The sequence below is a fragment of the Natator depressus genome, chromosome 8 (assembly GCF_965152275.1).
Source record: "Natator depressus isolate rNatDep1 chromosome 8, rNatDep2.hap1, whole genome shotgun sequence".
Taxonomy (NCBI): Eukaryota; Metazoa; Chordata; order Testudines; family Cheloniidae; genus Natator; species Natator depressus.
In genome coordinates this window covers 82,945,207-82,970,101 of record NC_134241.1, presented here as the reverse complement: position 1 = coordinate 82,970,101, position 24,895 = coordinate 82,945,207, and the positions used below count along the sequence as shown (strand labels likewise).

The 24,895-nt window shown below is 44.5% G+C and overlaps 1 protein-coding gene across 2 annotated transcripts in view; it reads left to right on the top strand.

Annotated features, from left to right (window-relative positions):
* The window catches only part of ST6GALNAC3 (ST6 N-acetylgalactosaminide alpha-2,6-sialyltransferase 3), a 300,138-nt gene that overhangs the window by 258,771 nt on the left and 16,472 nt on the right, over window positions 1-24,895 (top strand). The window contains exon 4 of one of the 2 annotated variants that reach the window (XM_074961505.1): window positions 6,787-7,308. The exons of the other annotated variant lie outside the window; for it this stretch is intronic. Within the exon in view, the coding sequence (XP_074817606.1) occupies window positions 6,787-6,844 (58 nt within the window). The 3' untranslated portion in view covers window positions 6,845-7,308. Of the gene's footprint in view, window positions 1-6,786; window positions 7,309-24,895 lie in introns of those variants that run through there. 2 annotated transcript variants of the gene reach the window in all.

The following is a 24,895-nucleotide window of genomic DNA, read 5'->3' as shown; positions in this document are numbered from 1 at the left end:
TCACTCTCATACTGTAGCTATTATATTTTACACTTCAGACAAACTACTTTAATATGATGTACATTGGCAAATGGATTGTCTTGTTGTTAATACAATGGATCTCCTGAGTCAGGAGACATAACTTCTGCTTTGCCAACCACTTTAGGTCTGATTCTATACCACAAAAGTCAATAAGAGTATTGCTGTTGATTTCAACAGCAGCAGGACAGGATTTATGGATAAGCTTCTCTTTGCTTCAGTTTTCTCATCTGTGAATTGGGTAACAATACCTAATTAGTGACAGATGTGTTGTGTCAGGGGCTCTGGAACGGGGGGGGGGGGGAAACCAAGGGGCTATGCCCTTCCACTTTTTACCAGCCATAAGGGCCAGCAATGGGGGGATTCTTGGGGGGGGGGGGGGCGGAAGAGGTGTGTGGGGGCAGGGCTTCAGGAAGAAGGGGCGGCACAAGGGTGGGGCCTCAGGGGAAGGGGTGATGCAGGGTTGGGCCTGAGGGAAGGTGCGGCACGGAGGGTGGACCACAGTTTGGGTACCAGCAGGCCCCCCTCCCACAAACTTTTAGGGACCGTCCACCACTCCTGTGTTGTGTATTCATTTGAGTTCGGAAAGCACTTTGAGAAGTTTGGATGGAAAGTGTGACAGAAATGTAAAGATTACTACTCATTTTAGAGTATTGCAAAACAATATGAAAGTAACTTAAAACAATTCAGCCTGACTCACAGTAGACAGCACTTGAAACTTCGGAGGCTGTGGGCATCTATTCATGCGGTCATACAGTCGTGTATATATAATGGTACTAATTTAATACCAGCCCAAATTGGGTTGCTTGGGAGGATATATAAAATAAATCTTCTCAGACATTAATTTTGTCTGGCATTTTGGAAAATGTAGAACTCAATGAAAACAATGGTTCACTTTCTAAAAGACCATCTCCAGGAGTGCATCTATTATCAGCCTCTTGCAGCAGAGTAGACATCCATGGTAATATTAACCTCCAGCTATTAACTGCTGTGCCGGCTATCTTTCCTCCCTCATCCCACTATTGACTTTGAGCCAGGTTAAAAGTCTCAGGGAAAGTACTGAAAAGCTATCGCCATTATTTTCTTAGGGAGGAATGATTCCTTATTAGCAGCTCTCTCGTGTTGGCTATTATGTTCCATTGTGTTGTTGGCTATTGGCTATTATGTTCCGTTGGCTATTATGTTCCATTGTATTTGCCTCGTGGGATATCATAGAGACAGTTCTTTTTAAGATGAATACAGTTACCCATATAAACTATGGATGGGTGAATGGTATAACATCCTTATGCAGCTGATCATGCCCTACCTGCTACTCGTGCTTCTGGGATAGACTTCTAGTATGCTGGTATTGTAAAGTGGATTACAGTGACATTGCACCATGGTAGCAAGTGTGCTGAACCCAAATTTGCAAAAAGGACCAGAGAGGACCAATTAGGACAGGCTCAGATTGTTTTTGAAACCATTTGCCCAAGAATAATTAAAATAGCCAACTTTCCGCTTTCCTTTCCGAGACTCACTCATAGAAAGAAAATTGCAGGAAGCAGCCACTTGAAAAGAGTTTTCCGCCATTTGAAGAAAGGATGCCTTAAAAGGCATCCTATCTGAGCTGCACTATATTCACCTATCCCACTGAGCCAGGGATAGAATGGAACCGAAACCAGTGCTTATTAGCTGTAAGCCCGGCTTTGCAACTGATTTCCGTGTGCGGCCTTAGGAAAACAGACAGAGAAGGTTAAATAGTAACCCATACGTTAACTGGCAATAATCATCCTTAGATCTTTATGTGGCCTTAGGAGGGTTGTTCAAGTCAGTGTCTGTAAGCTGCTGAGAAGGAAGTATTTCAGCAAAGGATGTCCCAACTTTGGCCCATAGAATGCTGAGCAAGATCCCATTTTAACTTTGTGAATTTTCACAAACACAAACTGATGCTTTTACTAGTGAAATAAGCTGTTTAACAGGAAAGTGGAAACATTTTGTATTTATGATGTCTTTTCCTAGGAAGGTAAGTAAAAATGTTTCTTGGGAAGAAGGGGAGAGCTTCACACACATCTTCTGACTCTTACCTGATCCTTCTCCACAGTGGTTGGGGACCTAGTGAGTTGACCTCTGGCATCGTCTCAGCCAGTGGTCTGTACCAAATGCTTTTACTCCAGCTTCCAGCAGCCACTTAAAACTCCATTGGCTTTGAATAAGTAGTTTGTGCATTGCAACAACTGCAAGTCATTCCCAAGTGAGTGAAAATAAGTGACATTTCAAATTATTCCTTTGTGTATGCTATTTTTTCACAACCTCATTGCAAGGCCTAGAGGAGAGTGCAGCTATCTGGCTGTTCACATTAAAAGTCGATGATGAATCTTACCATCAGTCTTACTATCTTGATTGAAAAAGCCACCTCTAAATTTACCTGGTATCAGTTACTTTTGAGGCTCCCAACAATTGCTGGAATTTGTTGAGTTATCGTTTTAAACAATGATTCTCTTAAAATTGCTCCATTTGCATCTCATCTTCTCCTTGGTAAATTTCTTAAATCTGTTTAGCTACCAAACTGAAGCAAGACAATACTACAATGTTGCCATTTAAAAATTCAGCATTTCCCAAAGTGACATCCCAGTATCAGTTGTTAGCTCCATTTAACAGGTGGGGAATTGAGGCACAGATTTTTCCCTTTTTTTAAAAACCTGGTATTTAAGCTTTAATTTAATAGCTCTTCAAAGCAGTGCATTGGTAGTATTTACAGTGGAAAAGCAATATGAAACCATTTTAATACTATTTCCTAACCTTTTCCCACCCTTGCCCACGTGCGCATGTGCACCCACCACACACATACACACTAACTACCCTATTGTGTTATAAACCCACAGGTTTAAACATGTTCAGTGAAATCGAACACTGGCCTAAGGAGATTGACTAGTGTCCTCCCCAACACTGCCTATACACACAAGCTGCAAAGTGCATTTGGTATTATGGAATGTGACAGGGTTGAGGCTCACCACCGCAGCACCTCCTGTTGGTACCTCCCGGGAATTAGCTCAGTCCATGTGGAGCGCCCTCCGCTGGTGGTGTCCCATCCATCTCTCACCCTCTGTTGCCATTTGAACCCGAGTTGCTCCCTTCTCGCAGCATCCTCTTCAGGACACTGCCCTCCGGCAGTGCCCCCCTAGTCCACACTCACCCCCTTGCAGGGGGCAGGGATTAACAGCAGTCCTTCTGCTTTACCCCAGCCACCATGGCCAACCACACCCCCAAAGTCTAACCCCTTCTGTCAGGGGTCAGGTGCAGTCCGCTATGGCCACTTCTAATGGCCAGGTATAATGGAAGGGGGAAAGGGGAGACTCAGGCCGGCCCTCTATTCTGGGTCCCAGCAGAGGGACCCTCTGGTGGCAGTTTCCCTACCCTCCTTCACTCCCCTTGTCGGCCTCTCCTCTCTGGGCCACTTCCCCTTCAGCCCCTTTGCATCTTGTGGGCCCTTCTATCAGGGCCTGCAGCCTGGCAGGTACCAGACTGGAGTTCCCTTCTTCTCCCCTCTGCTGCACTGTCACAGGTGCTGGTCTCCTCACTCAGGAGACAGACCTTCCCCCTTTGAAAGTCTGGGAGCAACTGCCTGCCTCTTGCCTGGGCAGCCTTTATATAGGGCCTAGCCTGGCCCTGATTGGCTGCCTCTTGCTCAGCCCTGATTGGCTCCCTGCAGGCCCTCTCTGATTGGTTGCCTGTTTGCGCAGCCGCTCTGGCCTGCTGTAGCCCAATCTGGCCTGGGGGTTGGGCCAATGTTCCCTCTAATTTTTAACAGGCCATGTGCGCAAAAATTTCTTCTGTGCCGCCGCCAAAGCAAAAAAATAAATAAATAAAAGCCACCGCCAAAGCCGGAGTGCATCCAGTGTTTCGCCATGTGCGCGGGGTTTAAGATCTGTGTGCGTGCGCACACGCACACAGCTTAGAGGGAACAGGGGGTGGGGCATCGCCCCACCACATGGAACATCAATATTTTTAGGGAAAGTGAAGTCTTAAATCAGGACAAAGTATTCTGATATGAAAAAGGAGATTAAATTACAGTTTGTGTGAGTCTGCATTTTTATTTGAAAACAAAGGGCTGTAAAGCAATCCATCATTCACTCTTCCAGGAGGAACGTCTGATGCAATTAACTTAGAAGTCACCTTCTTTCCTGCTATTGTAACTTCCCTAGATTAACTTTCTCCATCAAATAAAAAACAAAATATTTCTGCTGCCTACCTTTATAATTTTTAATGAGCCAGCCACACTTACGATCGTTGCTGGGATCACAAAGCTAGCTCTCAGTGTTACCATCAGTGGGTCTCTTATGCAATACTGAGTAGGACACATTCCACTCAAATAGCTCCACACCACCACTACTCCCTATATCAGCTCCCCTCAGATTTTCTGTACATAGGAGGCAAACACCCTTAGCATCTGAACTAGTTCCACTTCTCCTTGCCTCCCCCAACTCCATCTTTTTGGGAGGATAGCCCTACCAGTCATTGACTTAGCTCCTGCTCCCCTTTCATTGACTGCCCACTCTCACCAACAGGAAGCAACAGATGGGGGAGATTAGTTTAAAAGGTAGTTTAACTCACCTGTCTTTTGAAGATTCGGGCTGTACCCAGAATAAAAATCCTTTCTCCTTTTACCGGATAGTGCAGGTTCAATGGTGTTCTTTGGCATCCAGGAGAGATTGGATTTGCTGTAGTGTCTCTTCAGTAATGTGCAAGTGTCCAACAGCATCTGGAAGAGGGCAACATGACATTTCTCTAAACCAGAATTCCATAACCCTCTGAAGTGACCAGGGTCAACACTGGTAAAAGGGCGCTGGTCTCCTTTCCACAGAGAGATCCTCCAACCAAGGTGGGCAGAAGCTGACTACTGGCTATATCTTTGTAACCTTTTAAAGCCCCAGAGGTTTTTCTGTTTGTGCACAGTGCTCCCAAATAGGACCCTCTGCTTTCAGGAAAGGGAGCTGAATGCTCAAATCCTGTCTGTTATGAGCTGGCCTAGAGGGATACACTGGCCTTTTGGTTGGTGTCTTTCTTTGTGGAAGAAAGATGTAGAGCTCTGCATTAAAGGATTTCTGGAATAAGTGGTGTCTTTCAGAGTGTTGGGGCCGGTGGCATTAGCTTTCATCTTCAGCCACAGTTACACAGCAGGGCCTTAAGTTTCTGTTTCCTGATGAATGCCAGGTGCTTACAGCCATGTGTGCAAGCATCTATCCTGGAGGTGGCTACTCTATGCCCTGGTCTACACTAGGACTTTAGGTCGAATTTAGCAGCGTTAAATCGATGTAAACCTACACCCGTCCACACGATGAAGCCCTTTATTTCGACTTAAAGGGCTCTTAAAATCGATTTCCTTACTCCACCCCTGACAAGTGGATTAGCGCTTAAATCGGCCTTGCCGGGTCGAATTTGGGGTACTGTGGACCCAATTCGACGGTATTGGCCTTCGGGAGCTATCCCAGAATGCTCCATTGTGACCGCTCTGGACAGCACTCTCAACTCAGATGCACTGGCCAGGTAGACAGGAAAAGAACTGTGAACTTTTGAATCTCATTTCCTGTTTGGCCAGCGTGGCAAGCTGCAGGTGACCATGCAGAGCTCATCAGCAGAGGTGACCATGATGGAGTCCCAGAATCGCAAAAGAGCTCCAGCATGGACTGAACGGGAGGTACGGGATCTGATCGCTGTATGGGGAGAGGAATCCGTGCTATCAGAACTCCGTTCCAGTTTTCGAAATGCCAAAACCTTTGTCAAAATCTCCCAGGGCATGAAGGACAGAGGCCATAACAGGGACCCGAAGCAGTGCCGCGTGAAACTTAAGGAGCTGAGGCAAGCCTACCAGAAAACCAGAGAGGCGAATGGCCGCTCCGGGTCAGAGCCCCAAACCTGCCGCTTCTATGATGAGCTGCATGCCATTTTAAGGGGTTCAGCCACCACTACCCCAGCCGTGTTGTTTTACTCCTTCAACGGAGATGGAGGCAACACGGAAGCAGGTTTTGGGGACGAAGAAGATGATGATGATGATGAGGTTGTAGATAGCTCACAGCAAGCAAGCGGAGAAACCGGTTTTCCCGACAGCCAGGAACTGTTTCTCACCCTGGACCTGGAGCCAGTACCCCCCGAACACACCCAAGGCTGCCTCCTGGACCCGGCAGGCGGAGAAGGAACCTCTGGTGAGTGTACCTTTTTAAAATACTATACATGGTTTAAAAGCAAGCATGTGAAAGGATTACTTTGCCCTGGCATTCGCGGCTCTCCTGGATGTACTCCCAAAGCCTTTGCAAAAGGTTTCTGGGGAGGGCAGCCTTATTGCGTCCTTCATGGTAGGACACTTTACCACTCCAGGCCAGTAATACGTACTCGGGAATCGTTGTACAACAAAGCATTGCAGTGTATGTTTGCTGGCGTTCAAACAACATCCGTTCTTTATCTCTCTGTGTTATCCTCAGGAGATTGAGATATCATTCATGGTCACCTGGTTTAAATAGGGTGCTTTTCTTCAGGGGACACTCAGAGGAGCCCGTTCCTGCTGGGCTGTTTGCCTGTGGCTGAACAGAAATGTTCCCCGCTGTTAGCCACGGGGAGGGGGGAGGGTTGAGAGGGTAGCCACGCGGTGCGGGGAGGCAAAATGCGACCTTGTAACGAAAGCACATGTGCTATGTATGTAATGTTAACAGCAAGGTTTACCCTGAAAGAGTGTAGCCACTGTTTTATAAAAGGTGTCTTTTTAAATACCGCTGTCCCTTTTTTTTTCTCCACCAGCTGCATGTGTTTCAATGATCACAGGATCTTCTCCTTCCCAGAGGCTAGTGAAGATTAGAAAGAAAAAAAACGCACTCGTGATGAAATGTTCTCTGAGCTCATGCTGTCCTCCCACACTGACAGAGCACAGACGAATGCGTGGAGGCAAATAATGTCAGAGTGCAGGAAAGCACAAAATGACTGGGAGGAGAGGTGGCGGGCTGAAGAGAGTAAGTGGCAGGCTGAAGAGAGTAAGTGGCGGGCTGAAGACAGGGCTGAAGCTCAAATGTAGCGGCAGCGTGATGAGAGGAGGCAGGATTCAATGCTGAGGCTGCTGGAGGACCAAACCAGTATGCTCCAGTGTATGGTTGAGCTGCAGCAAAGGCAGCTGGAGCACAGACTGCCACTACAGCCCCTGTGTAACCAACCGCCCTCCTCCCCAAGTTCCATAGCCTCCACACCCAGACGCCCAAGAACGCAGTGCGTGGGCCACCGGCCAACCAGCCACTCCACCACAGAGGATTGCCCAAAAAAAAAGAAGGCTGGCATTCAATAAATTTTAAAGTTGTAAACTTCTAAAGTGCTGTGTGGCATTTTCCTTCCCTCCTCCACCACCCCTCCTGGGCTACCTTGGTAGTCATCCCCCTGTTTGTGTGATGAATGAATAAAGAATGCATGAATGTGAAGCAACAATGACTTTATTGCCTCTGCAAGCAATGATCAAAGGGAGGAGGGGAGGGTGGTTAGCTTACAGGGAAGTAGAGTGAACCAAGGGACGGGGGGTTTCATCAAGGAGAAACAAACAGAACTTTCACACCGTAGCCTGGCCAGTCATGAAACTGGTTTTCAAAGCTTCTCTGATGCGTGCCATGCCCTCCTGTGCTCTTCTAACCGCCCTGGTGTCTGGCTGCGCGTAACCAGCAGCCAGGCGATTTGCCTCAACCTCCCACCCTGCCATAAACGTCTCCCCCTTACTCTCACAGATATTGTGGAGCACACAGCAAGCAGTAATAACAGTGGGAATATTGGTTTCACTGAGGTCTAAGCGAGTCAGTAAACTGCGCCAGCGCGCCTTTAAACGTCCAAATGCACATTCTACCACCATTCTGCACTTGCTCAGCCTGTAGTTGAACAGCTCCTGACTATTGTCCAGGCTGCCTGTGTATGGCTTCATGAGACATGGCATTAAGGGGTAGGCTGGGTCCCCAAGGATACATATAGGCATTTCAACGTCCCCAACAGTTATTTTCTGGTCTGGGAATAAAGTCCCTTCCTGCAGCTTTTGAAACAGACCAGAGCTCCTGAAGATGTGGGCGTCATGTACCTTTCCCGGCCATCCCACTTTGATGTTGGTGAAACGTCCCTTGTGATCCACCAGAGCTTGCAGCACTATTGAAAAGTACCCCTTGCGGTTTATGCACTCGCCGGCTTGGTGCTCCGGTGCCAAGATAGGGATATGGGTTCCGTCTATGGCCCCACCACAGTTAGGGAATCCCATTGCAGCAAAGCCATCCACTATGACCTGCACATTTCCCAGGGTCACTACCCTTGATATCAGCAGATCTTTGATTGCGTGGGCTACTTGCATCACAGCAGCCCCCACAGTAGATTTGCCCACTCCAAATTGATTCCCGACTGACCGGTAGCTGTCTGGCGTTGCAAGCTTCCACAGGGCTATCGCCACTCGCTTCTCAACTGTGAGGGCTGCTCTCATCTTGGTATTCATGCGCTTCAGGGCAGGGGAAAGCAAGTCACGAAGTTCCATGAAAGTGCCCTTACGCATCCGAAAGTTTCGCAGCCACTGGGAATCGTCCCAGACCTGCAACACTATGCGGTCCCACCAGTCTGTGCTTGTTTCCCAAGCCCAGAATCAGCGTTCCACAGCATGAACCTGCCCCATTAGCACCATGATGCATGCATTGGCAGGGCCCATGCTTTGAGAGAAATCTGTGTCCATGTCCTGATCACTCACCTGACCGCGCTGACGTCGCCTCCTCGCCCGGTATCGCTCTGCCAGGCTCTGGTGCTGCATATACTGCTGGATAATGCGTGTGGTGTTTAATGTGCTCCTAATTGCCAAAGTGAGCTGAGCGGCCTCCATGCTTGCCTTGGTATGGCGTCCGCACAGAAAAAAGGCGCGGAACGATTGTCTGCCGTTGCTCTGACAGACGGAGGGGCAACTGACGACACGGCTTACAAGTTGGCTTCAGGGAGCTAAAATCAACAAAGGGGGTGGCTTTACATCAAGGAGTATTTCAGGCAGGACGTCACGGAGGGTTCCAATAAGAAATGTTGCACCTCAATTATTGTTCTTATTGGAACAAGGAGGTTAGTTTGGCCTCTGATTGATACATGGCTAGATTTACCTCGCTGCACCTTCTCTGTGAGTGACTGCAGTGTGACCTAGAGGAATGAGTCCCCTAGACGGGGGAGGGAGGGGAAGCAAATGAGTACAAAACAAATCTGGTCTATTTCTTGTTTTGATCCACTCCATCTATCTTTTACATCTTTGGCTGGCAGCAGACGGTGCAGAAGGACTGCATGCCATCCACATCTCATGGCTGCCCGGCAGAAGATGATGCAATAGGACTGCTAGCAATCCGTATCGCCTGCCTGCTCACCATAAGACGGTTCAATAGGACTGACTGCAGGACTAAAGAGAATGACCTGGTCAAGTCACTCCAAATTTAGTCCCTGCGCCCATGTCTGCCCAGGCGCTCCTGGCCGACGTGGCCAGGAGCACCTCGGACATGACGATGACGGCTACCAGTCGTACTGTACCATCTGCTGCCACAAGGCAAGGGGTTGATGCTGCTGTGTAGCAATGCAGTACCACGTCTGCCAGCACCCAGGAGACATAGGGTGACGGTTACCTGAGCGGGCTCCATGCTTGCCGTGGTATGGCGTCTGCACAGGTAACTCAGGAAAAAAGGCACGAAACGATTGTCTGCCCTTGCTTTCATGGAGGGAGGGAGGGAACGGGGGCCTGACGATATGTACCCAGAACCACCCGTGACAATGTTTTAGCCCCATCAGGCATTGGGATCTCAACCCAGAATTCCAGTGGGCAGCGGAGACTGCGGGAACTGTGGGATAGTCACCGCCAGTGCAACGCTCTGGAAGTCGACTCTAGCCTCGGTACTGTGGAAGCACTCCGCTGAGTTAATGCACTTAGAGCATTTTCTGTGGGGACACACACACTCGAATATATAAAACCGATTTCTAAAAAACCGACTTCTATAAATTCAACCTAATTCCGTAGTGTAGACATACCCTATTGCTTATTTGACAGAAAGAGGTACTAAGAAGGACATGGCAAGGAAACACAGCTTTTTCTTTCAAAAATTCATTGAGCAGACACTGAGGGAAGGTGTGCTGCAGCGAACAACCAAGAGGCACATAGTGATCCCAGGGAGGAACTGATGGCTTCTCTACAGGAGCACAGAACTATACCTCCCATTATAGCCAACATCGAGCTATTTCCTGTTCGTATGAGGTGTATGGAACCCAGGGGAGAATCTCTTACAACTGGGACCTTGGAGAAAATCTTGATACAGTTCTTAACAGCTGATTAGAACAGTAGTAAAGTTTTCTATAAGTGTAAGTTTTTATGGCGTGACTGCCATTGATTGAAGTACAGAATCAGTGCATTTTCTGAGGCAGTTAGAATCCGTGTTTTTGATAATAGTAAATTCAAGAATTATCAGTCTAATCATCTAGACTGTACACTGTCAGTGTAAGCCAATATAGTGATGGATTCATTTAGTTTAAATGGTTTGACATTTCAAATGAAACAAAGTGATTACATTACTCTGTTCTAACAGGAGAATGGTCTTTCACTTCAAAAATAAATGCCCCAGTTTCCCCTCTACATGTTATATTCCTTTCACTGACATTATCTCTTCAGTAATTCTCAAACTAAGCTAGACACGGTTTGGATTTGTTGTCATGAAAGTCCTTATGTAAGTAGCTCTTTAGAAGGCATGACCCATATACCTGATACACAATTGTACACTTGTCAAAGGATGCGGAGCTGTTTCTGGACATCAAAGTTACAATAACTCATTTCTATTTGATTTGTTTTAAATTCCTTTATGCATATTAACAAACTTAGGCATTTAAAAAAATTGTTTGTGGGCACTTTGTTATAAGGCAGACCACTCAAGACTATGAAATATCTTTTAAATATCTTTTCAGGCAAACTGTAGAATTCAAAAGTGCTAACTGTGCCAAAAATTTATCCTCTTGCTGCAGAGAACCCCAGGTAAGCATGAATAGCTACACTGCTATAAGGGATACCAGATTAAAAATTAACAATTCAATTGCATGGAATATTGGAGATAGCATCACAATTAGCTTTATAAAACGGCACCATCCTTTATGAAGCTTTTTCTTTGCCTCTTAATGCTATTTGTCTGATAACCACTTGCCAACAAAGACATTATATGAATTACAATGAGTTATACAAAGCATTGGACAACTGTAATGTTCTATTGATTTCCCCTTAAAAAAAATCCTTCATTTTGTGCCCCAAATATATAGCTAAAGAAGTGGAAGACCTAGACTATAGGCTTAGTCCAGATTTGTGTGTATATATTCACAAGAAATCCAAATTAAACTACAGACATTACAGTGGTTTTCTGGGAAAATAAATACAGAGCAAGTGTGTTCCATTACAGATATTTTTGTACAACTCAGTTCATTTGCCCCCAAGCAGACATTTCTGAGGTCCAAAGCTAAGATCTGATCTTCTCCCCAATAAGGTCTTGCAGCCAAGAGGTTTTTCCAGTAGTAATTCATAAAATATACCTAGACTATAATAGAAGTCTGCATATAGCTATTTTTCTTGCAGTATTAAGGTTCTCTTTACCATGTCCTCATTTTATCTAATCTACAGTCTACATCCATTCTGAAGAGATGAAATAATGAAAAGCAATAAGTTAAACATTTGACACACATAGCAATTCAGTGTAGTGATTCATTTTATAACATTATCTAAGCTCTGATAGAAATGACTCAGGGATCTTCCTGGTTTGGCTACTTTTGAATTAATTCTAATCACCTCTCTTATACCCTCCTCCCCCGAGGACCACCCAATTGTGCACAGCGACGAGTGCCTCCTGTAGGGTACTGAACATCCTCAACTCCTGTGAGTGCCATAGGTGCTCAGATAGATGTCAGCAGTGATGGGTATGAGAACTTAAGGGAACTTGAGGGAACAGAATTCAGCACCCAGTACTTTACAGAAACCCACAGTACCGTACAAGATTGGGTCCCAAGCTCCTAGCAACATGGGCTAGTCCTGAAGTCCTTACACAGCTCAAGTTCCCATGGAAGACACCAAGAAATATTTAGATGTAGTTAGGCACAAACAGCTTATCTGGTGCAGCGACTGTGTGGTGCCCTCTCAGGCCTTGTTATATCCCCAGTCTCTGGAGCTCCACTGCCTTTGAGCATAACATCAGTGCAGAATATCAACCCTTCTGAAAATCCGTGTAATGCAGACAAACAATGGCAGCTGCCAGTTTAGACACAGCATAAACTTTCTGAATCTACAAGACTGAGTTGGTGTATCTATATAATACCATTTACCACTATGCTAACCACTTGGCTTTTAAATAATCTTCAGTCTTTCCAAGAGGGGGCACAGCACTTAGGCAAACCACATTTCCGTATTCCTTTTTGGAATTATCAAAGTCAGCATTATCTAATTAGGTCTACTTCCTGTGGCTTGTTCAGTCTCACTTATCAGACATAGTGGAAAATATTTCTAATAATAATCCACCAGAAATCTGCTTCCATATCTAGTGTTGGTCTGCATATAACAGAAATCTTTTCATTTTAGTTTTAAAGTATTGCTTCATTCAACAAGCTGGCTGCTGGCTGACATACAATCTAACCTAAAGGCTATGGATCAGCAGGTAAATGCAGAAATTCCATTAGTTTTCAGACCTGGGGTTTATGCCTTTCCTTTCAAATGAAATCAAAATCCTACACATGAATAGGTAAAGCACAGAATATAGATTCTTTCTTAAAACCATCTGGTTACCTATTGCATGAGTCCAAAAAGAAAGTAGTTTCTGCATCTTGTAGATACGGTGTATCTTGTGCTCAATGTCTCTGACAAGGATAGTAAATAGCAGACATTAAAGAGATCCATTTTGAGGAAAAATTAAAACTGTGACTAATGTTATATAAGAAAAAGTGAAATCCTGCTCGGGTGCAAAGACAGAGAAATTCAGATATGTTTAGTATTAATAAAAACCACTCCAAGCTTGTATAATTCTGAATTCCTTACGTAAACCTGAATTTAAAGTCATAGGCTAACTTGTGGTGCTTAATCTCTGCCAGGGCTTGCAAAGCTAAGCCCTGGCAACTCCAGGCTTGGCAGTTCATAGCCTGGGCATGTCTGAGCTTGTCGCATCTGTTATGAATGTAAAAATATTGCTTGAGCCCCGGCACCTCTTTCATTACAAATTAAACACTGCTAACTTGTCAAGGCTTTAGAGGTTCTGGCAACGAACATCCTCATTTATTGCCAGGGTGAGGAATTATATAGGCATAGTGAGATACTGCATATTGCAAAATGTTCAGAATGTTTAGGAAAACAATTTCCTTTCTAAACAGAAAGATAAAACAGTAATAAAGGGAAATTTCATTCCCTTATTACAGAAGTGTAGATGTTGATCAGTAATCAGACTGCCTACCCAGCTTTATATATAAAGACAAAAGATTTATGAATGAACATGATACCTGAAACTGTAAAGTTACTGTTTGCTGCAAAGAAATGTATTAATGTGAAGTACTTCTAAACACTTACATCCATATTTTGACATAGCATATGTAGCAAATCTCAAAACTGATAGTGAATGGACCTACTTCGCAATTGGTTTGAACAGAAAGAAAAAACAAAAAAAAAATGGGTGAATATATACATTCATGTATGTATTAGACATGGGCCTAATCCAAAACCCCACATACAAGCAACCCCAGATTTGTGGCACGTTCAAATCTGCATCCAAATTTTGTGGCTCATGCCCATTTCTAGTATATGTGTATATTACTCTAGAATTCTCCCACATTGTGTTTTGATCCAAAGTGTGGGGCTATTGTGTGGTTGTCTTTTCAGTATAGCAAAGGATTCTCACTGAGCAAGGGGAGGAAAATTAATTGTGATTAGATATTGTATTCCCACTAATAGATATGGTTTTGTCTGTCGCCTTAAGACTCATTTCTGTCAATTCAGCTGGGGAAAGTGTTTCACTTCTTTTTCATTTATTCAGTGTAATTTTTCCCTCGTAGACCAGCTCAATTTTTTTCATTGCAGTGAGACATTATACAGGAGTGAAAGTTATTCATTTGGTGAGCCTTCTATTTTCATGCAAGTATAAAGCATCTCTTTCATTTGACTTTTGAATTTCCTATTTTTCTTTGGCTGTGGGTTTGACAGCCTCTGGGTTCATTTCGTACTAATGTTATGTGGTAACATTTATGCTTATCTGGGAGCTTGCCGCCCCTCCTTTGATTCCTATCTAATGCCGTTGTGTCCTGGTAGGTGGTGGGTTTCTGGTTTTCCCAATAGAAACGTATCACAGTTGCCATAGGGAATACAATAGACGCAGCTGTCCACATAGTGTGATAGGATTTTGCCATTTTGCTTATTTGTGCAGAACAGTAGATGTTACACCAGTTGACTCTGAGCAGACAAATTAATAAACTGAAGCCATAAAATGCCTCACTAAAGTCATAGCAATACTGTGATTGGCTAAGACCCTAAGACAAAATCAAAATGGCTATGGTCTTTCCTATGTTCTCACAGCACTCAGCAGCTGGAAAACTGGCTTAACTGGCCCCATCAATATTCCCCTGGAGTAAGAGGATCTTTGGGTGGTATACAGCAAGCCTGGTGGCTCTATGATGGCCCTTCTCCTGCCCCTGGAAGAAGGGCTGTAGCCAAAGAAAAGAGAGTGTGGCTAGACTGGATTCTCCCTGTCCCCAGCTGCCAGAAAAGCTACCCTAAATTGTGCTTGGTGACTGACCTAGTCACCAAGCTGAGAAAGGCCAGGATCAGGAATGCATAAAGGTGATTTAGACCGGTGTTTTTCAATCGGGGTACAGAGAGGTCTTCCAAGGGGTTCATCAGTTCATCTAGATATTTGCTGAATTTTACAACAGGCTACATAAACACTAGCAAAGTCAGTACAAACTAAAATTTCATACAGACAATGACTTGTTTATACTGCTGTATATACTTTACGCTGAAATGTAAGTACAGTATTTATATTCCAATTGATTTATTTTATAATTACATGTTAAAAATGAGAAAGTAAGCAATTTTTCAGTGTGCTGTGATACTTCTGTATTTTTATGTCTGATTTTGTAAGCAAGTAGTTGTTAAGTGAGATGAAACTTGGGCTACACAAGACAATCAGACTCCTGAAAGGGGCACAGTAGTCTGGAAAGGTTGAGAGCCACTAATTTAGACCACGTTTGCCCACACCCCACTGAGTTGCAGGTTGCAGATCCAGTAAATCCCAGCATTAGCATGGCCAGATGTCTTGGTTTATGTAGCACCTTTCATCAAATTGCTTTACAAACTACACGGGTGCATGAATCCTTTCACATGCTATGGAGATGTGGCCACTTCAGGGGGGAATGTGGAAGCTGTTTGGCAGCACAATAACAAGGTGCGGCAGCATAGGGGAAGTGAAGAATAGTGTACTTAGTTGAGCACCTCCAACGTCATTTGGTGACATTGATTCAGTGCCAACATACAGAGGAGAATTCTCCTACTGAACCATTTCCTAAAGCAACCTGGATTTTCCTTAAAGGTCTCTTATCCAAGTATTGACCAGAACTGACACTTCTTAGCTTGCAAGAGCTGATGAGATAATAATTCAAGGTGGCACGACTGCAGGTGTGTGATAAGGAGTTACAGTGTTAAGAAGAAACAGGCACTACCTCGTACAGAAAATTAAAAACACTCAACACAGACATTAGTCAGTATATAAGCATACTCCTTTTCGATACAGACACATTACAATGTATATTTAACTCTCTATAGAGAATATGTAAGTATAGATGCAATAGATCATGGTATGCGGAGGTATGAAGGATTTATTGGCCCGCATTTAGGTTGACCTGCATTGTTCATGGCCTTGCTATTTGTGAGTAGTGTCATCATCCCAACGCATGCTAATAAAATCTTCATACCATATCACCAGGGGTGAAAATAATATTAAATTCTTGCCGGAAGGGGCGGGGCCTTAGGTGAAAGGGGCAGGGCCTTGGGTGAAAGGGGTGGGGCTGGTGGTCAGCCTCCCCCAGCCAAACCATCCGCACTTGGCCTTGCCCGCATCACTCAGGCTCCGGCAGCGATTTCAAAGGGCCCGGGGCTCCAGTGGCTGGGAGCCCTGGGCCCTTTTAAGTTGCCAGCCCTGGGGAAGTTGCCCCTTTTGCTCCCCCCTGCCGGTAGGGTCCCCGCCGATGGGGGGGAAAAAGGGGCAGCACTTTAACATCAGCTGCATACGGGCTGGTACCGGCTTCTTACTGGTTCGCCATACCAGCCCGTACCGGCCCACTTTCACTCCTGCATATCACCCCATTATGTCTTCTCTGATAGGATCTCTGCATGAGCATATATATATATATGTTATGTATAGAATAATCCTATTTACTAATACTTACCATACCATGTATCTGAGATCATGTGACAGGCACTCCTGGGCTCGCAACAACCCACTCCTATGTTCCCAGTCAGGTGCTAAATGGACAAAGGGGTTTTCTTGGCTGTCTCCCCCTTCAGGCAGGGCAGCAGCCTGTAGTCTGACTAAGCAACAATAGGCAAGTCAAACCACAGTCCTGGGTTAAGCCTCTCTTCCCTCAGGGAGGCTCTGGCAGGCAGGAGTCTCTGGTCAGGGCCTAGCTAGCCAGCCTTCTCTCACGAAGTGAAGGATGCAGCTGGAGTCAGCCCCAACCGAGCTGAGCTCTTCCCCTTTTAACCTTTTCCTCCAAGCCTGACACCTACTACAGGGGTAGAGGGTTGGCCATAACAGAGCCCATAGCAGCTTGTTAACCCTTTCGTGGTCAGTGTGGGATTTGTATAGCCCCTCACACAACTCCATTACTTCCTAGTCTAAGTATAGGAAATAATATCCTGCTATTATTTCTTTTCTCCTAACCCTTTGTCTGTCTCAATGATTTAGATTGTAAGCTCTTTGTGAATGTACAGTGCACAGTCCAAAGGGGCCCCAAACTTGGGGCATCTCAGGCTATATCTATGCTGCAGCTAGGAATGAGCCTCCCAGCCCAGGTGGACAGACTTTCGAGCCCATCCCACCGCTCTGGATTTGAGAGCCTGAACTTCACTCATTGGAAAAGGCAGCATGCTTAATTAAATACTATACAAGGAGAGAAAAACACAATGCCCTTCCATCCCCATCCGACAATACAGAGCGGAGTAATTAAATTGATACAGAACCCACAAAGCTAAAAAGTAAACAGAGAGCTATGTCCTCAGCTGGTGTAAATCAGTGTAGCTCCATCAGCTGAGGATCTGACCCAAAGGCTTTAGTCTCCCTTCCCCTAACTTGATCGACCAAGATCGGAGTACAGTTTCACTCTGGCCTTTCTCCCATATTCAATGTAGAAAATTACAAAATACATTTTTAGTAGTCTCCATTGCCAAGCCGCAGACACATGCTGCGTCCCTTTTGGAATTTGTCTCCTATTCACTTTTTCTGTTTTTGTTTTGTTTTTAATTAAAATGGTTTGTGGGGAATTATTAAAAATACACGTTACTTTCAGCCAAGGGTAGATAAATGCTGTTCAGTATCTTGTCTTGACAAGGTAAGAGCTAATCCGGGGAATTTCTCTTGTGTTCACCAACAGTAGATTTCTCTAAAGCACGCAGCTAGGAGTACTAAGTATTGTAATACTGAAAGAAAAGGGTGGGAAAACCTATCAAATGAATTCACTCTGGGGACTCTGGATTAACTGGAGCTCTGTTTGTTTTACATCCTCCTTGGAGAAAGAATGTGCAGCATAAAAACGTCAGGTGTGTGGTTTCAGTGTATTTTAAGAGAAGTATTTTATTTGTGTCAATACACTATTCTTTTTCAACTTTGCACATTTTTGAGCTTAGGTTCTTTTTTAGTTATGAAAAGGGAGAGCCTCAACCCTGTTCCAGCCCCTTTCTGCCATGTAAAAGGACCCCAGCAAAGTAAAGAAACCCACATATCCACTGGGGCAGAAACTGCAAATGACAGCCATAAGGCGCCTTCCAAGGATGCTTGCACAAGCCCTGGTGAAGGGGACATGTCAGGGGCAGGGCTGGGGGCAAGAGAAGCATGGTAGGGGGTGATTGTAAGTACAGGGTACAGGACAGAGCAGTGCAAGAGATTGCAGGCAAGGCTGCAGCCCATAGGTCAGACTAAGGAGGCTGCCATAACTTAGGGTATGTCTACACTGCAATCAGAGATGTGTCTGCAACACAAATAGACATACCTGAGCAGTTTAGGATTACCACCTTCAAGAGTCAGAAAAACTAGCCACTGGCCACTCCCACCACTCCCCACCAACTGAAAGAATCCCAGCATCGACTATAGCTAATTATTACTAATATGTTTTAGAGATCCGTTTTACACAAAAATAAGAAAGAAACTGTATATTTTTATATTATTTTGTCACTTTTCTTACCTTGTCCTAAGGTAAATGTTTGCAAACTTTGCACATCATACCACCTCTTAAGTCTTTTTGAATTTGTATTTGATTTTGCTGGTGCCAGCAAATTCTTATTTTTAGTGGCGATGTCACAGAATTCCAGCAATGAGTACTTGAGGTTGCATCTAATGCAAAGGCTGAGGCATCTAATGCAAGAGGCCCAGCCAGGGAATTATGGGTGCTAAGGGGGCGGTGCCAGGAGCTCTGTAAAGGGCTGTGGGTGATCAATGCCTGAGGAGAGCTGATGGGTGCTGGGTGTGTGGGGTTCGAGGATAGTGTGTGCCTATGAGAGGCAGGTGGATTGTGCAGAAGGCAGGGGGTGCTGGGTGTCTGGGAAATGCAGGGAATAAGTGTTGGGTGCCTGCAGGTGGTGGGAAGGCAGGGGCATCTGCAACTCTCACCCCTTCCCCAAGCACACCAGGAGAGGGTACCAGCCAGCCACCTCTGCCTCTTTCCTGCTGAGCCCAATGGAAGACTGTTTGCAGCCAGGAGACTTCTCTGCGCTGCTGCTTCCTGACAATCCCATGCCTCCAAATATGGTGCCCCTGTCTGGTGCATCAAGCACTGGTGCCTCCCCAAGCAAGGTTGCCCAATGCCTGTCAGCCAACCTGAACTCAAGAAGACCCCTCCCCGAGTCCTCTACCTCTTCCACTTCTGGTTACTGAGCCTCCATCACTCCTTCCAAAGCAGGGAGCTTAACTGCGCTTTACTATCCAGTGGGGAAAAAACAGCGTTCAGCACATATTTGCCAGCAACGGGCAAGGCAGTACAAAAACTGGTCAGGCTGGCTAAAAACGAGCCACCCTGGCAACTATACATTCAGCCAGCTTGGATCTAGCTAACTCAAATAATAGCAGTGAATGCCATCACAGCAGTGGTGGTACAACCTCACATGGGACCCTGGGGATGTACTCAAGTGGCTAGTCTGTGCTACCGCAACTTAACACCTATCTGTATTCTAGCTAGCTGGATCAAAGCGAGTCAGGTATGTCTATATGTGCTGCAGTGACACCTGATTGTCGTGTAGACGTACCCTTAGACAGGCCACGAATGTCTGTTCAACCACTAGGTGAATATTATGCATAAAATATGGTATTGAAACGAACCTCAGCCATACCTGCCAGAGTTTTAAAGGATCTTATGATGAACACATCTCGTGCGTATAAACCTCTGTAGCTAGTCCATATCTGGTACAGGACCATGATGTGGTGTCAGGAGTAAACTACAAAAAGAAACAGAAGAAACAAAGCACCAAGGATTGCAGGATCTCAACATGCCACTCTTCAATGCCTCAGAGAACTTCAGCTTTGCCAAAACCTTTGGAATGGACAGAGAGGAAACAATATTTTGCAAGCAGTATTTTTCAAGATTGTTGCCAAGCTCCACAAGGAAACTGTTGATATACAAGTATCTTCTTTAATTTATGCTATGGGGAAGCAGGCAGAGCTCCTTTGATTTTACTGAAGACCATCACAGAGATTATCATGAAAGGGTTCTGGTTATGCTTGTTGCATACTTTGTACCTCAGAGAAGTGTGATTTATTAAAAAGCATGTTTTCACCAGCGAATTCTAGAGCCAGGAGAAAATGCTGAATGTCTTATAAGAGCTCTGCATACATTGGCTGAAATTGATTTGGGGAATGCAAAATATGAAAATATTAGAGACAAGCTGGTTATTGGGTTAACAGATAAAAACCTTTCACAGCAGCTAAAATTGAAGAGGGATTTGACCCTAGCCACAGCTACACAGAGAGCAAAGCAATCTGAGCTGATGAGATAGCAAAACCTATAACAACTTGACAAGCTTGAAAAACCTGAAACAAGTGGAGAAATGATGAACAGACACTTGAGTGTTAAAAGTCATTATCATAAAACCCCTGATGCAAGGAGAGAGAACTTCCAGGGGGCTAAGAGGGACAAATTCCAGCCTACATCATCCACAAGGTGTGGAAAAAGTCATATCCTAAGAGACGATGCATGTCCAGTCAGAGGCAGATAGTGTAATACATGCATGGAATATGGACATTTTGCGGCTGTATGCCATACCAAAAAAAGTCAAGGAGTTGACTCATATTACAGAAAATCAAGAGCCATTGTTTCTGGGATCTATCACTTGTGGTGAAATAGACCCTGCCTGGAGAGTGAAACTGAATATTCATGACAAGACTATTATTGACTTTAAAATTGACTCAGAAGCTGATGTCACAGTCATCTCAAAAGGAATTTACAATCACATTCAACCACTTCCAGAGCTCAAGTCACCTGCCACATCTCTGACTAGCCCTGGAGGTATGTGACCAAAGGATTAAAGACCAACAACCCTCTCAGCTGCAGTTTGGCAGCCACGATGGGGGTAGTGAGAAGGGAGGAAGAACTCAATGGAGGATTTGATGATACTGGACTTTAGAAAGGAGATTTAATACGAATCAACTTAAGAGACAACACTAACCATATAGTGTACAAATATCCCAACCAGAGGGACCTTGGAAGAGACTAGCTGCAGATTTATGCAGATTCACAGGACATCATTACCTGATCGTCCTGGACTATTTTTCCATGTATATAGAAATTGTACTTGAAAATACATAACATATTGCAGTGTTATTCAGAAACTGAAATGTACTTTTGCTCACTTCAGTATTCCAGAACAACACTGCCACAGACTTTAAATCATTCTGAATGAAATGTGATTTTGATCATATTACTAACAGTCCACATTATCCACAAGCAAATGGAGAGGCTGAGAGAGCTGTTCAGATAGCCAAGAAAATCCTACAGCAGAAAGATTCATTCCTTGCTCTTCTGAGTTACAGATCAACACCAATAGCAGCATCTGGGTATAGTTCAGCACAACTCCTTATGAGAAGACAACTCAGACCTACTGTTCCAGCTTTGGAAAATAACCTATTTCCAAAGAGGCCGGACTTGAAGCGATTAGTCAAATCAGGTAAAAGGGCTAAAAGAGCTTGTGAACAGATGTCACTCAGAGAACTGCCAGGTAAAGAAATTGTGGTAAAGAAAAAAAAATCAGCAACCAGAATGATCTGAATATGAATGTGATCACGACCAACAATAAACATTTCAATAGAAACCATCGACATCTACAACTTGTTCCTCAGAAAGAACAATCAACAGAGCAAACTTGGCAGATGCAGAACAAGAAGAAGACTCAAGGATTCCAAACTGGCCATAGCCAGTTGTTACAACTAAAGGACAGCCTGATGACCAAGTTGCTATGCATTCAGGTTGTATAATTAGAAAACCAGTATGATTCAGAGATGCTTAACAGACTGATATGTATTGAACCTCAAGACAGCATGATAGTGTAAGTATTGTAAAGGTTAGGAATGTAGAACTTAAAGGGGGAGATGGAATGGAAAGCTAAATTGTATTATACTGTTCAGTCGCTATCTGGCACTGTGGACAAAACACCATATTTACACAAACCTCAGCCATACCTGGCAGAGCATTAAAGGGTCTCATGATGAACACATCTGGTATGCATAAGCAAGCTCTGCAGCCAGTCCACATCTGGCACAGAAGAACATGACAAACACTGTCTAAGTTATGCCAGGGACCTCTTCAACATCCTGAGTAGCCCAGGATTGGGAGGGTGCAAATGTGAGTTAAAGTCACCTTATCACCACCACCCCCGAGGGCTGCACGTCTTAGAGATGCAGCACAGAATTTCAAACTAAATCTTCAGTGATGACAACAGTTGTTGAGGGTACAACAACTGTAATTTTCTTGCAACAGTGTAAAAGGAGGTGGTGTCAGACATTCGAGAAAAGGGAATGGTACAGAGTTGAGACAGTAGAGGTTATTCTTATTATACCAATATTAATCCGTGGGGGTTTTCCAATCATTTTACACCACTTTAGCCAGTCACAAGATTTCTAAACAAGTTCTTTGTTAATGTCACTAAATCAGGATCCTTCCTTTACCGCTGTTACCAGAATTTTTTCTCTTTTTGGGCATGGGGGGAGGTGATGAGAGGGAGGGCAAAATCTGTCCCTGAAATAACTTCTATTAGTTTTTCCCTGCATCAGGTCAGAAGCTTTTCAGTTTGAAACAATCCTAGAAGATGTGAAGGTGATTCCCTAGAACATGCCATTCCCTCCAGCATTATGTTGTGAACTTTAGGCCACGTTCAGTGCAGCTGCTTTGAGCCAGACAGTCAGTGCTGCAGCTGCAAAGCCAGGTTAATCCATGTGCAAGGGGATCCTTTGCTGGCGCAGAGCCTCTTACATTACTCTCCCTCCCCACTGCTGGCAAAGCAGGGAAAAGTGGACATAGCCAAAACAGAGGGCATGGCCTTTTGTGACCACCTCACACCCCCAAATTGGTGGCTTCCAACCCTGGGGGCCATTTGCAGCTGCTATATATTTGAGTCACTTAAATCACTTATTTTAGAGTAAACTGGGTCACAGCTTCCTGATGCTTCAAATTACTCCCTGTAAAATGGGGGAAACAATACTTACCAACTTAACGGGGAAGCTTTGTGAAGCACTTTGAAATAATGAGTGAGCCTCACATGCAGAATTTATAAGTGATCTGCACTCAGAGTGTATGATAATGTGTGGTACAAGCACATAGACAGATGTGAGATCCTTGAATGAAAGTTGCTATACATGCAACAGCGTAAATTAGCATTTATAGTTAGTGGTGTCCGTAAACTGATAGGATTTGTTCAAGATATAAATGATATATTCTTTCTTAGATCACATTAATACGTGGCATCTATTAAATGGTGCGATTTGCCCCTAGTGTGGAAGGCCTTGCTACACAGCTGCAGGTGCTACCAGGGAAACAGGGTTGTGTGTTCTTTGTTCTCCTGGAGTGGGTCATTGACCCAGCCAACACAGAGTGGGCCTAACACATGGGGCTTCAGCCAACTCTCAGGCTTGAGCAGTATCCTGGGAGGGATGGAGCAAATTTCACACCACCTTTCACAAATTTCACAACGCTTCCTCAGTTCTCATCCCCTAATGCCCCTACTTTACTTGCACTACATTGATGACATCTTCATCATCTAGACCCATGGAAAAGAAGACCTTGAGGAATTCCACCATGATTTCAACAATTTCCATTCCACCATCAATCTCAGCCTGGACCAGTCCACAGAACAGATCCACTTCCTGGACACTACAGTGCTAATAAGTGATGGTCACATAAACACCACCCTATATCGGAAACCTGCTGACCACTATACTTACCTACATGCCTCCAGTTTTCATCCAAACTACATCACCTGATCCATTGTCTACAGCCAAGCTCTAAGATACAACCGAATTGCTCCAATCCCTCAGACAGAGACAAACACCTACAAGATCTCTATCAAGTGTTCTTAAAACTACAGTACCCACCTACTGAAGTGAAGAAACAGACTGACAGAGCCAGAAGAGTACCCAGAAGTCACCTACTAGAGGACAGGCCCAACAAAGAAAGTAACAGAACGCCACTAACTGTCACTTTCAGCCCCCAACTAAAACCTCTCCAGCTCATCATCAAGGATCTACAACCTATCCTGAAGGACGATCCCTCACTCTCACAAATCTTGGGAAACAGGCCAGTCCTCACTTACAGACAGCCCCCCAACCTGAAGCAAATACTCACCAGCAACCACACACCACACAAGAAAACCACTAACTGAGGAACCTATCCTTGCAACAAAGCCCGTTGCCAACTCTGTCCACATATCTATTCAAGGGAGACCATCATAGGACCTAATCACATCAGCCACACCATCAAGAGCTCATTCACCTGTACATCTACCAATGTGATATATGCTGTCATGTGCCAGCAATGCCCCTCATTGGCCAAACTGGGCAGTCTCTACGCAAAAGAATAAATGGACACAAATCAGACATCAAGAATTATAACATTAAAAAACCAGGCATAGAACACAACCTCCCTGGACACTCCATTACAGATCTAAAAGTCGCAATATTACAACAAAAAAAACTTCAAAAACAGACTCCAGTGAGAAACTGCTGAATTGGAATTAATTTGCAAACTAGACACCGTTAAATTAGGCTTGAATAAAGACTGGGAGTGGATGAGTCATTACACAAACTAAAAACTATTTCCCCATGCTAATTTTTCCCCTACTGTTACTCGCACCTTCTTGTCAACTGTTTGAAATGGGCCATCCTGATTATCACTACAAAAGTTTTTTTTCTCCTGCTGATAACAGCCCATCCTAACTGATTAGTCTCGTTAGAGTTGGTATTGCAACACCCATTTTTTCATGTTCTCTGTGTATATATATATATATATATATATATCTTCCTACTGTATTTTCCACTGCATGCATCCGATGAAGTGGGTTTTAGCCCACAAAACGTATGCCCAAATAAATTTGTTAGTCTCTAAGGTGCCACAAGTACTCCTTGTTCTTTTTGCTGGT